At 35.6% G+C, this 16,996-nt stretch overlaps 1 protein-coding gene across 2 annotated transcripts in view; it reads left to right on the top strand.

Moving 5' to 3' along the window:
* The window catches only part of CPO (carboxypeptidase O), a 30,512-nt gene extending 15,884 nt beyond the window's left edge, over positions 1 to 14,628 (top strand). For both annotated transcript variants that reach the window (XM_051983689.1, XM_051983688.1), the window contains 6 exons: positions 95 to 199; positions 1,176 to 1,286; positions 4,000 to 4,090; positions 6,674 to 6,876; positions 13,087 to 13,171; positions 14,242 to 14,628. In XM_051983689.1, coding sequence (XP_051839649.1) covers positions 95 to 199; positions 1,176 to 1,286; positions 4,000 to 4,090; positions 6,674 to 6,876; positions 13,087 to 13,171; positions 14,242 to 14,438 — 792 coding nt within the window. In that variant the 3' untranslated portion in view covers positions 14,439 to 14,628. The remainder of the gene's footprint in view (positions 1 to 94; positions 200 to 1,175; positions 1,287 to 3,999; positions 4,091 to 6,673; positions 6,877 to 13,086; positions 13,172 to 14,241) is intronic.
* Positions 14,629 to 16,996: the final 2,368 nt, after the last annotated feature.

Genomic DNA, 16,996 nt, shown 5'->3' with positions numbered 1-16,996 from the left:
CAAGATTTAGTTTGGTCCAAAATTGACCCTCTAAAACAAAAATTTGGTGGGGTGATTTCTTATAACAGGTAATTGTTTTCCAACTGCCATATAGATCAGTGAGCCAACAAGTACCCTGAAAAAGATCTTTTGGATGGACTGTGGAATTCATGCCAGAGAGTGGATCACACCTGCTTTTTGCCAGTGGTTTGTGAAAGAAGTAAGTGCCCTTATCAAAATCGATGATAGAAGGTATGCAAAGCATGTTGTGAACTTAAAAACCCTTTAAAAGAGTTCAATGAAAAAGAAGATGAGGATAGTGATAATTATCATTTCTCAGGTACTGAAAAATGCATTCTTTTGCACATGGATAGGACTATTCCTCACTTCCAAGAGAACTACATATATCAGTAGTTTGGAAACCAAGCTGAAGTGTAAAATCTAGTTTTATTTTTGATGTCGAAAATTCACTTTCAATGGAATTTAGTGGTGAAATAGTGTAGTATAATGATTAGAAGACCATCTTTGCAGTTAGAAGGTCCTAGATTTAAGTTCTTCCTCTGATATAGGTAAATAATATATATACACAATACATATAAACATAAAGATACACAAACATATATATGTATTCAAACATGCACAATATATACATATGTATATATAGACACACACATACACATATACACATACACACACTACAAAAACATAGATCAGCCACTTAATATTTTAGTGCGCCAAACAACTTGTCAACTTATAATATTTAACTGAAATCTATAGGGGAGGCAGAGGAATCTGTTAGGTGAGAAGGATCCTTTCCCATTATGCTTTTAAAAATATTTTTGTTGCATTTCAGGTCTAAAATGTAGATCAGGCACATCCCTGCACTGGAGAAGATCAATATTTGATATAGATGTATGTGTGAATCCAAGATTTTTTTAAAAGAAACTCCTCATGTTAGACATATTAAATAGAGTAAATGCTAACCTTTAAAAGAAGATATCAAAGAATTTATAAAGTTTTCAAAATTAATAGTCATTATCTTTTGTAATTTTTGGTAACATATGAATGAAGTCATGAAAAATAAATTTGAGAGAAGTGTAACTATTTCTTTTGATCAATCTGGGGAGATAAGGCTGGGCAAAGCAGAAAGAAAGCTGTCCAAAATCTTTCAAGTGCTTATATTTTTTATATTGTAGATTCTACAAAACTATAAAACAGACCCAAGGATAAGCAGATTTCTGAGGAAAGTGGACTTCTACATCCTCCCAATTCTAAATATTGATGGCTACGTCTACTCCTGGACAAAAGTAAGCAAAATAATCCCCTTTTACTATGGAAGAAATGAGTATGACCATAGAGCCTGAGAGCCAGGAGTGACCTCAGAGATCACCTGTCCAACCTCATTGCATACCTGTTACTTCTTATCAACAGCACCTTCATACAGCATCTCCTAAAAAACTTCCTATTGCAGTTGACTAAATTTTTCTTTTTGATGTTGATTTTTATTAATCAACAACTATTTCTGAAGTTTAATTCCAAGACAAATGTGAAAAGGTCCTTGTCCTTAAGGAGCTTACGTTTACATTTATTGGATTTTTCCTTCAAGTTTTAAGAACTTCCTTTTTGTAAATGTAATCTCAACATAATGGGCAAAACTCTATATGCCTTCTATTTCTTTTTTTTTTCTTCTTCTTTTCCTGATCTTCTTCCTCTCCTGAACCTCATCCTGATCCTCCTGATCCTCCTTCTTCCTTTCTCCCTCCCTTCCATTTTGCTTCCCTCCTTTCCTTCCTCCCTTCCTTCTTTTTTCTTTCCTTCCTATCTTCCTTCCTTCTTCCCTCCCTCCCTCTCTTCTTCCCTCCCTCCTTCCCTTCCTCTCTTTCTCCCTCCCTCTCTCCCTCCTTCCTTTTCTTCTCCCTTCTTTTTTCTTTCCTTCCTACCTTCCTTCCTTCTTACTTCCCTCCCTCTCTTCTTCCCTCCCTCCTTCCCTTCCTCTCTTCCTCCCTCCCTCTCTCCCTTCCTACTTTCCTTTCTTTCTTCCTTCCATTTTGCTTCCTTTCTTTTTTCATTCCAGTCTTTCTGTCTTCCTTCCTTCCTTTCTTTATTTCTTTCTCTGTCTCTCTTTCTTTTGCTCTTTCTCTCTCTGTATTTCCTTCTTTCTTTTCCTTCTCCTTCTTGTTCTTCTTTCTGTTCTCTTGTTATTCTTTTTCTTCTCTTCCTCCTCTTCCTTCTTCTCAAATGGCATCACTTCTTTTCCTTCTCCTCCTCCTCCTCCTCCTCTTCTTCTTCTTCTTGTTCTTTTTTCTTTCTTCTTTCTTGTTCTTCTCCTTTCCCCTTCTTCATTTTCTTCTCCTCCTCATTCTTTTCCTCATTTCCTTTCTTTGTTCCTTCTCTTTCTCCTTCATCTTCTTTTTATCATCTCCTTTTCCTCATCCTCTTCCTCTTCTTCCTTCTTCTCAAACTACATCACTTCATTTTTTACCCCCTCTCTCCCTCCCCATGCTCCAAGCCTAATGGTCTCCCAATGTATCAAAGCCAAACTCACTCATGGAACAGAAAGCCCTTTACTTGCTTGCTTAAAGCCCTTAATTCTCTAATGTTTCCCAAATTACTTTCTCTATTTGAAACAGATGAAGCCTTTTCATTGAACTTACTCTCCTTCAAAAACCAAACACTCACTTCTCTTCATTGCTTCATTAATTCTTTTTTATCCTTTAACACCCTGCCTGAAGAATGTCTGGGAAGCTTTCTTTGATTAAATAGTTAATTAAGTTTTATTTAAAGTCTGATAGGTGGTGAGTAGACAGAGAATTGAACCTCACCTTAGAAAGACCTAGACTTGAATAATGCCTCAAACACTTACTAGCTGTGTGACTCTGAGCAAGTTACTTAATGCTATATGCCTTAGTTTCCTTATCTGTAAAATGAAGATAAGTATAGCTGCTCCTCCAAAGATTGTAGGAAAGATAAAATTAGATCGTATTTGTAAAGTGTGTTGTAAACCTCAAAGTGTTATATAAATGCTATTATTTTTAGTAAGTAAAATATGATTGCACCCCCCACATGCTTTTGTTTCTCCTCTCTGTCTATTGGCTTCACTACTTACTATCTGTAATATTTTTTGGAACACAGTTCTTCATTTCTATTTGCCTTTGCTTTAGTTTTCTCATTTGTAATTTAAGAGTGTTGAGCTAGATAAGGGGTGCTTAACCTTTTTTTTTCATCACAGACTCTTTTGGTTTTGGCAGTCTGGTGATACCTACAAAATCTTTCTCAGGTTTCTATTTATTTGTTGGCTTGTTTTGTTTTGTTTAGGACTGGATCTCCCTATTGCCCAGGACAGTCTGCTCTGCTAGCTTGAAAGAGTGAACTTAAACTACTGTGTTCCTTTATGACTTGAAATAGGTTGCCCCTCCACAGGCAACCTGGTGGCTCCTTAGTGATATCAAACTTAATTTGAGTACCCGATCGACTTATCTTACTTTAGTCAGAAACTCCCAACTTGAGAGACCTGTCAAATTCAATTTCCCCAGTACTTTTAGAAATACACTTTCATATCTGGTAAAATATTTTTAAAGGAACAAAACAAAATATGTGGGATTGCAAAGGAAACCAATTATATCAAAATATAATCATCATAAAATATTTTTAAAATTCAAATTCGTGGACTTCATTTAAAAACATCTGGACTAGATGGTCTCTGAGATCTTTTTCAGCTCTAAATGTATGGCCCAATGATTATGTTTTCATTTAGGGGAAATTTGGATAAACAGAAATGCCTGCTTCCTATAGTTTGAAGGCATATGATATGTCTAACAGGATGGTTGAATATTGTGAATACTCAGAAGTCTGGACCAATTTTTCCCAGTAGGTCAAGCTAGGATGGTCATTATCATGATCAAGAATCTATATTGAATCATTTACACTGTGATTTGTGTTGCTATATTTAGAACATCTTTGTTTTAACATGCTGTAATACTTGCATGTTTCTACTTAGGATTCTATTCATTTTCTATTTAGGACCGCCTCTGGAGAAAATCTCGTTCATCCCATAATAATGGCACCTGCTTTGGAACTGACCTTAACAGAAATTTCAACATATCCTGGTGTAGTAAGTGCAAATTTGAGGTGTAAGTTGATAACTGCATAGGAAGCAGAGAAGCAATAGGAAGGTTCCTAGAGACATCATTTACAAAAATATACTCAAAAGCAGATTCCTTTCCTCATCTTCTTCCTCCTAGTTGGATTATCATTATTCATCAATAAGAAATGTTAGAATTTCTACTTTGTATTCTACTTGGGTCAGGTAAGGTTGAGAAGCCCAAGGTGGATTTTGGGAATTTGGCTAAACTTGATTTGGTCATATTTGAAATCTGGCATCCTTCTTTTAAAACATTCTCATATCTTAGAGGGGAAATGTAAACATTCAAAAGGCAGTAGTAATTTTTCTAAACTATACTGGGATTTTTATTCTAATGCTTCATTTTGTCATGAAGGAAACTATGGGTTCTTGAAAGCTATGCTAATTAACCATCAATCTTGACAAGTCCCACCAAACTGAAAGCTTAGGTTAGTAAATGGATTATGATATATAGTTCTATCCCTTCTATCCCTTGCAAGATTTAGGGGCATGATACCTCCCCCCCCCCCCGCCGGGAAAATCCCCATAAATTTTTTGTTCCTTTCTTTATACTAAAGAAGAAACCTTAATTATTATGGTATTAAAAGATATGTTATATTGTACAATACCATACAATATTGTCATTTGCTGGCCTTCACATGTCTGTAGCTTCCACAAAACTTCTCCCAAATTCCCATTTAATTTCTTATGCTGACCCATAATATATTGAAACTATAATAGGGAAAATCACTATGTGGAAGGAATAATTATACTCCAAATGTCAATTTAGCTAAATTAGGAGAGGTTCATTAAATAAGGAAATTTTGGACCACAATAACTAATGATATAGTCTATTAAGAAGGATACTTCTGTGGCCTATCTGCATTGATAAAAGGAATAGTTGCACAAATGAAATCCCAGATATCTGAAGTATTGAAGTAAGTATACAAGAGATCTTTTTATAGGCCAACAGGTCTTTTTTCTGTTAAATCCTTTAATAGTGATCTATGTTCCAAGGAGCCTAAGAGACACATTTTCTTTTGAGGGCTCTAAGGCATCAATGTTCCATTCTGTATTGGAATCAAGTTTGACTGGTCCTTGCAAGCCAATTGTTAATTTTTCAATGTATTTATGCCTTTGAAATCAGAAAATGCTGCAAGTCAGGGCTTGATTTATTATTTTGTTAATTTATAGACTTATAAAGTCTATAAGTAGACTTACTTATAGTAAGTAATGGAGAAAATGTTGATAATGCACATTAAGCTTAAAAATTTATCCTGGGTACATTTTTAAATGAGCTGGTTGTTAAACATTCATCAACATACCCCTTATTATACATTCCTATATGAATGCTTGAGAAATGGAAATACTCGACAGCACATTAAAAGGACCTTAACAACGACATAAAAGTAGAGCATTGGATGGAATTTCAAATACATGCTTTCAGCCCCTGAAATGAATGCTTAGTGTAGATTTGGGGGAAAAAAACAGTTTTGACAATGGAGAACTTACATGTAGACACAATCTCTAACTATCATAAGTGTTCTTACCCTTTTTTGTGTCATGAGCCACTTTGGCAGTCAAATAAAATGTGTAAACCCTTTCTCTGAATAATTTTTTTTAATGCACAACATAAAATACACAGAATTACAAAGGAAACCAATTATTTTGAGATGCAGTTATTTGACTATTTTTTCATTAGTTCACTGACTCCACATTAAACATTTTTGATTTACTAGGTTTGGGGATATCTATCCTCATTTCCCAGACCAACAACCCTTCTATAACAGGAGCTATAGGCAATTGGAGTTGCCTGGGGCACATACAGATTAGGTGATTTTTTTCAGGATTCCACAAACAATAAATGTCAGAGTCAGAATTTGAACTCAGGCCTTCCTACTCTAACAGTTTATTCACTCTACCATATTACCCTGAAGGTTTGCATATGGCAAATTGAATGCTGTTGGATATAGGGCTTCCTTTGTAAGTCAGATGTGGATGGTGTAGAGTTTTAGTGCTTTCTTGTATTTTAAGTATTTGTGAATATAATTTATCTTTTTTCATCAGACTTTAAGCTCTTTGAGAGCAGAGGATGTTATTAATTTATCTCTATAGATATAAACAGCTAGAATTATTAGTACTATAGAGTCTTTTAATGAATGTTTGGTTGGTGAGTGAATATCATGGCAGAGAAGGTGCTATCATGACACAGATTGCTTAGAATTTCAGCTTTGAAAAAGCCTTTGGTTGTTTAGGATGACTGACCTAGAAGCAAAATGTTTAATTTCAAGGGGAATATTCATCTTGTATTGTTTGGTTCCACTTCATAGAAGCATAGAATACTGAAGCTTAAATGGGGGTTTAAAGATCACTTATTCCAATTCTAGTCTTATATGGAAAGGGAAACTGAAGCCCAGAAAAGTGAAATGACCTCCCCCTCCCCCCCACAAGATTATACAATTAGTAAGAGGCAAAGTCAAACCTTCTGAATTCAGGACCCTAATATCATGCTCTTCAATATCTATCACTTCAGAATTCAGATTTTTTAGTCTATCTTTCCTTTCCTTCTTGCAGGTGTTGGAGCCTCTAAAAACTGCAGTCATCAAACATTCTGTGGAACAGGACCAGTCTCTGAGCCTGAAACAAAAGCAGTTTCTAGTTTTATTGAAGACAAGAAGGACAGCATCCTATGCTATCTAGCAATACATTCTCATGGCCAACTTATCCTCACCCCCTATAGTTTTACCAAAACTAAACCGAGTAACTATGATGAGTTGGTAAGAGATCAGCCTCTCTAGTCCATTCCCTGTAAATTAAGGCACCTTTTCTCTGACTCCTAAATTTCAGATCTATGGTTTTATTTATGTCTAGCATGTCCATTTTCCCTTTCATTTTCTCCATATTTTCTTTTCTTTTCTCTTGTTTACACCACTTTCCCCGATCCCTGCTGTGTTGTCTTCAGGTCTGAATAGCATTATCCTACATTAAATAAGTACCATACTGTTTCTTTAAGTGTCAAATTGAGAAACATCTTCCATTTTCGTAAATATAAGAAAAATAAGGTAAGTATATTAAACATTTGAAATGATAATCTTTCCTCTTTATAAATTCACTTTTAGCACTATAGCCCTAGAGAGCACTTAAATATCTGTTGAGAAGTTACCAGCTGTGAGTTCTCAAAAGTGGAATATGTTTTCTCTAAAACAAACAAACGAATGACAACAAGAAATAGACCCACAAAATCCTAAAGTAATCTTTGCTTTTTTTTCTTCCAAACACAATGTTCATTTTCCTCTCTAACTCAACCTCTCTTATTTTTCTGGGGAGTCTTTTAATTGCCAGCTAGGCAGCTAGGTGGTTCAGCAGACAGAGCACTGAGCCTAGAGTCAGGAATATCCATGTTTGAATTATTCCTCAGATCCTTATTATCTGTGTGACTTTAAGCAACTCACTTAACCCCTATACATCTCAGTTTCCTCTTCTGTAAAATGAAGATTAGCATGGCCCCATCTCCAAGGGTTATGGTAAATATAAAATGAGATCATATTTGCAGATATGTGTATTGCCAGTGAAAATGCAAATCCACATTATGGAATGGTATCTTACTTTTCAACAGACAATGTAGACAAGAGCAATAGTGGAAAAGGGTTGTGATTTTTGTTTCTTGGAAGTGCCAAAAAGCAATGAGAAATATTGCTTGCCTATTTGGAATTATTTGAACCATAATTTAGTTCCCAAAATGTAAGCACCTATTATGCATATGTCACCGTGTATTGTATAACTGTAATATTACTGTCAAGTTTTCATAGCACTTACAGGTTCCTTTCAGGGCTCAACTCAGGGGCCTTTTACTACAAGAGCTCTTTCCCAATTCCTCCATCCCTCCTTATTTATTTGTATTATTTTTGTATGTATTACTATATTTAGATGGTGTAGTAAACAGAGAACCTGAAGCTAGAATTGAGAATACATGAATTTAAATAGGGTTTCTGATACTATGTGATCCTGGAGAAATCATTAATTTCTATATGCCTCAATTTCCTCAACTAAAATGGGGATCATAATAATAACAAAAGGTTGCTTTGAGATCAAATTTGATAATCTTTGTAAAGTACTTAGCACAGTGCCTGAAACATAGTAGTTGTTTAATAAATCCTTCCTTCATTCTTCCCTCTCTACTTCCCTCTCTTTCCTTCCTTCCTTCCTTCCTCCCTTCCTCCCTTTCCTTCCTTCCTTCCTTTCTTTTTTCCTTTCTTCCTTCCTTCCTTGTTTACTTCCTTCCCTCTCCTCCCCTCTCCCTATTTCTCCTAGTAGGATGTAATCTTCTTGAAGATAGGTGCTGTGTGTATATATATCTCTGTGTGTGTGTATGTGTGTGTGTGTGTTTCTAGCCCCAGCCAGTGTCTGGAAGGTATGTGACACACAGTAAGCATTTAATAGTTGTTAATGGACTTGAACTGAATTTACATCCCATGAAAGAGATAACACAAATATTTCACCCATCTTATAGATGAGTAAACTGAGGCTTAGGAAAGAAATAAAGGACAGGGACTGAATCTCTGCTTTCATTCACATAGGGAATTCTTAAGTGGGCAATCGCCCTTTAAAAATTTGCAAAAAAAGGTATCACACAACTCACAAGCAGATTGCAGGTGTCCTAAAACATTCATGAATATGGCCCATATTAAAATATGGTTGGGAAATAGTAACAAAATAAATAAAAATATAATAAAATAATAAAACATAGATGATACTAATTTGTGGTTTTCTATCCCAGATATCTTTTTGTTTGGTTTAATGTCCCCCTCCATCCCATTTACATATGGAGAGAGAGAGAGTCATACTCTTCTTCTTGTGAATACATGAAAAAATATGGATCAAGAAGATTCATAACTGATTGAATGATTGGATCCAAAGATTAGTTCTTGGTCAATGTTAATTGGGAAAGAAATCTCTAATAGAGCTCTCTCTATATTGAACCTTGGATTGTTCAATATTTTTATGGATTTTTAGGGAATAGAGACATGCTTGCTAAATTTGTTTATAAATATGTAAATATCCAGTTCCAGGAACTGGAGCATTAGTTTAAAAAGCTCAGGAAAGAACCAGACCCTGAAACATAGTAGGTCCTTAAAAATTACACCTTGGTTGGTAACTAAATGTATAAAAATCTTAACCAACTAAGATGAATCGGAATGGAAATAAATATAATATATTGTATTTTCAAAAATATATTCCAAGTGTAAGAGGGGGGTTGTACAGCTAGATTCTTGAGGGAAGAGTCTGGATGTTTTACTGAGCTAGGAGGTCTCAGAATCATAGAATCCATGTGTAAGAATCTTCTTTACAACATATATCCAACAGGTGATTATGAAGCCTTTGCTTGAGGACTTTGAATGAAGGGCAACCCTCTACTCTCTGAAGGGAATATCTACCACATATTTGTATATTGTTAAATTGCTATTTTTAAAAAGTCCTTACTTATCTTAAATCTAAATTTACCTTTTAGCACCTTCTACTCTACAAATAGGAAGACCATTAATCATATCTTCCCTGAATCTTCTCCAAACAAAATATTTTCATTTGCTTCAAATAATCTGTAGCATGATTCCAAGACCCATTTGCCCTCTGGAATCTTCCATTTACAAATATCTTTCTTAAAATAGGATACCAAGAAACACATAAACCCAAATGTGGTCTAAGACCAGAGGAGAGTTAACTACAGAGCTCCAAAATCTATTCAACTGGGGTGTCGCCACTAGGGGGAGAAATGACACCTTAGTTTGCTCAAGATTTCTGCTCTATTGAGAATGCTTCTCCTAAACGGAAGATGCCCTGTTGCTGCAGGGGAAAGAGCTTGGTAGGGTAAGAAGGGGAGTTGATGGACAAGGACACTTTCACTAAGAGATCAAGGCAGAAATAGATCCCTCCCAAACTGCTCCAAGATACTGTTAGTGCCTTCTAAATTTTTTGTACTGGAACAAAGCCCTATGTGTCCCAAGTATTATGTCCCAAGGTTATGATTTCAAGCATGGTTTAGTTGAGTTGGTTAAAACTAGGAATATGAGATCCTGGCTTTACCAGCTGCATAACCCTGGAGAAATCCCTTCACCACTCAGGGCTTCAAATTATTCCTCTTGATGATGAGGTTGAATTAGATCATTTCTTCTAATTCATTTTATGAGTCTAAAAGTCACTGAGTCATGGAGAAATGGGGGTGCAGGTATCCTTCTGATGTGTATATTTGATCTCATTACAACAGGCTAAGAGAATGTGGCTGGATCAGTGCATTTCTGTCATCATTACCAGAAAACAACTCAGAGAGCATACCCTACAAATAGTTGGCTAGTAGCATCATGGATATAAGTGAAAGAGAGCAGCACTTTCTCAGAATGGCTCATGTGTCTAAATGGAAAAGATTGTTTCATTTCTGATTCTTTTATTTTTTTGAGACACTGAGCAATGAGCATAAGCATTGAAGATATAATGTAACAATATCTAACATTATATAGTATTCTAATAGTTGCAAGCCAGTTCATTTACATTACCTCATTTTAATAGTTATCATTGTAAAAGTACTTTAAGGTCGACAAAATGATTTACTAATATTCTCATAGCAACCCTGTAACTATACATATATAGTCACATGTGTGTATATTTTAGAGATTGTGGGTAATCAAATACTCAAAATAACTCAGTGGATCTGTAAGCTTAATAATTTGGAAATTCCATCCAATAATGCAAATAGCAACCTATCCATGTTTGTATATCTTATGCAACTCTTGTCCATATTCTCCAATAGTTTAGCCACAGGTGGGCTAGCCAATTTATTGAAGATCTCCCCTCTCCCCCCCCCCCCCCGCCTCTCTTTCTCTCTCTCTCCTGACATCTTAAGGAAATCAATTGGGTATATGGTAGTCTGTCTACTAGCTATTTTTTTCCATGCAACCAGTTCATCTCATTTTTCACTCTGATATTTATCTGTACATATTCTTTACTACTGGTGTGCCGTGTGTGTGTGTGTGTGTGTGTGTGTGTGTGTGTGTGTGCTATATATTGTTCCATGATTATACCTACCATAAGCCTCTCTATTACCTTTTAAGCTAGATTCATTTTTAATTTCTTGGAGATTATAAAGATTATATTATATAAGATTATATAGTTTAAATTTTATAGTCAAGCTTCATGATCCAGAATTTGATCAGTGTGGTGCTCACTTCTTACTTTGGTTTCAACTTCTCCATGCCTTTATGGTCTTCATGAGTTGTTCTGGCCAATTAAAAAAAGATTTCTTGGATGGGTAACCTTCTGGAATTAACCTCTCTCCACTTTGTCTGATCTTTGGCTAATAGAAATCTTTTACCAGACCTTTAAGGGAAACTTTTTCAGCTTTATACAAGGTTTTAGAGTTTGTTCTTCAGTGATTATAGCTTGTAAGGCCCAGAGTAACTTCTAGATCATAAGAAAGCATCAGAGTAAAACTTTGGTGGATGTATTGAGAGATGTATACACATACATACATGTACATATGTAAAACCAACTTATACGGATTATTACAAATAAACCAACTGATCCATGATGTCATTGATTCTGGAATTTCTTCTTAGTCCAGTTTGCAACTCATCCATAATTGACCATCAAGTGCAAATCATGTTCATGTGCTCCTAAAGATTTATCATCAATGGTTTACTCAATATGCTGGGGCTATCCTTGTTTTCACCCAACTATCACTGAATATATAATTAAGTATAGCAGCTAAAGATCTTAACAGTTACAAAAATAATTTTAAAAATAAAAATTGGGGACTTTTTACATATAGAATTTAATATGCAAAGAAAAATGATGTTTTAATGTACAATTGTAACTGGTTATTGTTTTCCCAAAACATGCATCATTTTAGAAAGGACAAAAGATTCCCTTAAATTAATTTTTAAGAGTGGTAAGAATGGGGAGGACATAAGGGAAAGAAAACTTATAAATAGACTTCAGAAAAAAGGTGCAATGCAAAGGAAGAATCACAGGCAATCGCCCATTGGGGGAGAGATAGAGAAATAGAGAATGTAGGACATTATGAGGCAGCCATGGTGGGTACAGCTTAGGAGGAGGAAACTAGTAAGAACTTAATTAAAATAAAATAGGATAGAATGACTAGAGAGAAGAAAGTCTGCTATCTATTTTAACTCATTATTCTTGGTAACTAAGTTCTAAGTTTGGTTGTTTCTACATGTTAAAGCAATACAATTACTGTCAGCACTTTCTAAATTTTGACCCCTTGTGGAAAACCCCTGTTGCATCATCCTACTTACACATCCTAATCTATGTTCCTTTCTCAGAATCTCTGTTCCTCCCACCATTATCATTCTCCATCAGCAAATGTTTACCATATCTGAAAACTATTTTATTATTTTTTATTACTACTTGACTCAACAATACCTTTCCTTTTATCTGTCTTTATATGATCTGTCTTCTGCAGCCCATCATGTATCCCCATTTTTAAAAACATTATGACCTCTTAGTTAAAATGGGCTTAAAGATATGAGTGGTAAGCTAAATTTGGTGAGGAACTTTATTTTTTCACACTCTGGCTTTCAGGGAATATATGACAGATAGGATGATTTTTTCCTAGCATGAAAATGCCAGCTCTATCATATCCAGAAAACTTGTGCCCAGTTTTTTCTGAGGACATGCTAATTAGGGGTGATAAAATTCCAGGGCAGTACTACCTAAGGAGTCTGGGGAGCAGGTGAAGAGACAAAGAAAGAGAGAAGAGAAGATAGTGTGTGTGTGTGTGTGTGTGTGTGTGTGTGTGTGTGTGAGAGAGAGAGAGAGAGAGAGAGAGAGAGAGAGAGAGAGAGAGGGAATCAGAGACAGGGACAGAAATTTTTGTATTATTCTCTCTAATTTTTAAAAAATAAAATGCAAAACTCCATGGGTTGTTGTTTCTGTTTTAAAACCAGGCATTTCCCCCCTGCATTTCTCACTAACAGATTCGAATTGGACAGAAGGCAGCAAAAGAATTGAAAGCAAAGCATGGAAGCAATTATAAAGTTGGATCAACCTCAGATATGTTATGTAAGTGTCTGTTTGGCTTTGACATTATCCAAGGCATGGAGGAAGTTACTGGACTTCAAGGGGGAAAGAGAAGATCCTGAGCTTACCAGCTGGAGAGAAGGGAGTTTTTTTATATACAATCTGAACTGTGATCTCTAGGGACAAGGTGTGAATCAGAAGAATGAATGAACTCCCAGGCTCTATCCAGGCTCTCTTCTGGAAGTTAGAGGAAAAGATGATGTCCAGTGGCAGTTGATCTGTTGACTCAGCTCCTAGAGGACATATAAGACAACAAGAACAGGATAGGGAGGAGCTGGGAGAATAGATGTGAAAGCAAAGAATCTAGGAGGAGATTTTTTTCTTCTCTATTCCTCTGGAACCCACCCAGTTAACATTAACATGTAAGTCATTCAAACTCAGATCATTAATCTGAATAATTTCATATTTTAATTATCAAAGTACTAATTTCCTTATCAAAAAGAATAAGGAGACTCAAAATTAAATCATATGAGGAACGACAGAAAGAAATGGGCATGTATTTCCATGGAAAAAGATTTAGGAGTACATGAACTTTAGTATTTGAAAAATTACCATGAAAAGGATCATCCCCTTGTTCTGCTTGGGCTGAGAAATAGAAATGACTGAAAGACAGTTAGATAAATTGAAGAAGAATTAAATGTTAGCTAGGAGAGCCAATATAGCAGAGGTAAAGATCAGGTCTTTGTGTCCAAAAAATCTAGCTTTGAATCCTGCCTCTGATACTGGCTGCATGACCTTGGCCAAGTCACATACTCTAGAGTACTCTAAGACTGTAAGATATAAAGCAAGTGCCAGTCTGCATTAATAGAGGGAGTTTCCTCAACAAGTATTTCCCTATAATTGTGGCACCCTAAGCCAGATTTTGTATGAGAGGTATACTGAATAATTTCTGAGGTCCCTTCCTATTAGATTCTATAATTCTAAAATTTATTTCATCAGAATGTGCATTTTATTCCTCTGAAGTCACTCCCCACTTCCCTGTCATAAGTTCAGGCCATTGCTAGAGACTGGTTTCCATATTATTTATTCTGTCTACTTGTTTTATTTAATAGACTTTACATCAGGAAACTCACGAGACTGGGCTTATCATATTGGAATTCCCTTTGCTTATATATTTGAATTGAGAGACAATGGTACCTATAAGTTCACACTACCAGAAGACCAGATCCAGCCCACTTGTGAGGAGACCATGGCAGCTGTCCTGTCCATCTGTGATGATATCTATGAGAGGGAATGGGGCTCCAACTAAGAAGTGGTCTTCACCTCAGCTACCATGAGGCTCAGTGTCTTCCTGTTCTTCATACTTTTCTTTGAGTATTTCTTTTATTCCTTTCTTTTAAGGACATCTGTTACAGCTCCATTTGGAGCCCCCAGCCTTGTGGATGAAGTTCAAGTCACCTCAATTCAATAAAAGTGCGGAGCACTGTACTTTCAAAATATTTTCTTGTTGTATAGAAAACAAATGATTTAACAATGAAGGCAGTTCATATCAAAGAATAAAAGTTGTACCTATGTATTTTAGTGTGTAGGAGATAAGGAGCCCATGTAAAATGAAGAATTTCATTAATAATCAAGAATAATTAATTACCTACTATGGTCAAAGCATTGTACTAGCCATTAGAGATATAGTGTCAAAAATAAAATGGTCCCTGCTCTGAGGACCTTATAGTTTATCAAGAAATACAACATGTACATATATTCCATATATCCATTATTGAGTATGTGAATGGCTATAAATATCATTATCGATTGGGACCCCAATTTCAAAGAATAATAATGACTGATTTTAGAAAGAAAAATTTTCCCAGCATCACAGAATCCTATAAACTTACATATCTAGCTTAAACAATGTTTTTGACCTACAGAGTAACAAGAGCAGCAATAAAACAATTGTTTAAATGATATTATGTCTACAAAGGACTTGGCAAACATTGAGAATAAAAGTCAGCTATTTGTTATTATAAGTAAGCAAGGGGCACCACTCAAAGGTAAAGCACCCACTTTATATTATTCTGATCCAAAAATTGTTCTTTTCCCTCCTCCCCAACTCAGTAATTTCTATTCTATCATTTTATCCCTTTAATTGGATGTTTTCCTTTACTCCAGAGGGTATAGCTTTTGGAGAAAGCACGGGCTTTGGAGTCTGAAAACCCAGATTTGCACTTACTATCTGTGTGAATTTGAGTGATTAATTTCTCTGAGCAGCAGCAAAATAAATAGGAATGATAACTCTGATACTACATGCCTCACACAACTTTTATATGAAATGACTGTTCCATGGAGAAGGTACCTAGTTTGGTAAAAAGATTACTAAGAAGGGAGGTAATGTCTGGACTAGCTTTCTGGAGGGCCTTGGGACCAGTCTTGGTCTCAGCAGAATGATCACCATGAGAATAGTCAGGAATAAAGTCCAAAGTCTTTATTGTCCTCTTCACAAGTCTGTGTCTGTCATAGTTTGATCCAGTCTCCTCTGCTAGCATTCTGCTAGTCTGCCAGTCTGATCTTAGTGCAGGAAACAAGAGAGCCACCATGAGGTTAGTCAAAGATAGAATATCTATCTTCCAGTCCTTGTTGGCCCTTATATACCTTATTGTAATTACATCATTACAGCATACTGATTATGTGTAAACTTAGAGAATCATTACATCACCATATTAGTACTAAGTATATATATGATTTAGAGAACAATCATCTCATCAATTCCACTGAGTTAACACCTTGTTTCACATATACTTGTTTCAAGTATACTTCTCCAAAATTCCGCCCTCAACACAGGAAGTCAGAAAAACCTGGCTTTGAAGATTAGATCTAACTCTTAATAACTGTGTGACTATGGTCAAATGAGGCTCTCTGAGCCTCATTATTTTTTAATGTATAAAATGAGGATAATAAGACTTGTACATGTTTCTCAGAGTATATGTGAGACTGCAGTAAGAAGAGATTTGTTATGTACTTTAGGAATTTTAAAGAGTTTTATTGGGGCAGGTAGATGGCACAGTGGATAGCTTAAGCACTGTCTGGAGTCAGGAGGACCTGAGTTCAAATCAGAGCTCAGACACTTAATTCTTCCTAGCTGTTTGAACTGAAGAAGTCACTTACCCCAACTGTCTTTAAAAAAAAAAAAAAAAGAGTTTGTTGTAGTTCAATCATTTCAGTTGAGTCCAACTCTTCACAACTCCATTTTGGGGTTTTCTTGACAAAGATACTAGAGATGTTTGCCATTTCTTTCTCCAGATCATTTTGCAGATGAGGAAATTGAAGCAAATAGGGATAAGTCACTTGCACAGGATTACGCACATAGTGTATGAGATCTGATTTAAATTTGGAAAGATTAGTTTCCCTAATTATTGGCTATTCATTCTATCTACTGAACCACTTAGCTGCCCTAAAGAGTTTTAAAAATGTATTATTATGTAAATATTTTTGTAAACCAGAAAAATCCAGAGAACTCAAGCTCTAATAACCCTTATACATAAGGCAAGAATTTATCTCTCTGTTCATCTTCCCTTCCATTTTATAATCCCCCCCCCAATTTACCTTAGAATGATGACCAAGAACATTACAATTAATTCTCCCTCACTTCTAAGATCTGAATGAATAAACTTCAAACCTAGGGAGAACACTAAGGGGACAGACCTGCGCCTTTCAACCTCAAACAGGAGAAGTCAGTCTACGAGTAAATATCAAAATGAAGGAGAAGAAATAATATTACTTGGTCCACTAAAATTTCCATTTCCACTTGAACATAGTTTAGGAAGAGACCTAAGACAGGATAAATTTTTCAAGATAAGTGAACACATTACAAGT

This window comes from Antechinus flavipes, chromosome 3 (genome assembly GCF_016432865.1).
Source record: "Antechinus flavipes isolate AdamAnt ecotype Samford, QLD, Australia chromosome 3, AdamAnt_v2, whole genome shotgun sequence".
Taxonomy (NCBI): Eukaryota; Metazoa; Chordata; class Mammalia; order Dasyuromorphia; family Dasyuridae; genus Antechinus; species Antechinus flavipes.
Note: the sequence above shows the minus strand (reverse complement) of the source record. Positions and strands in the feature narration are given on the sequence as shown.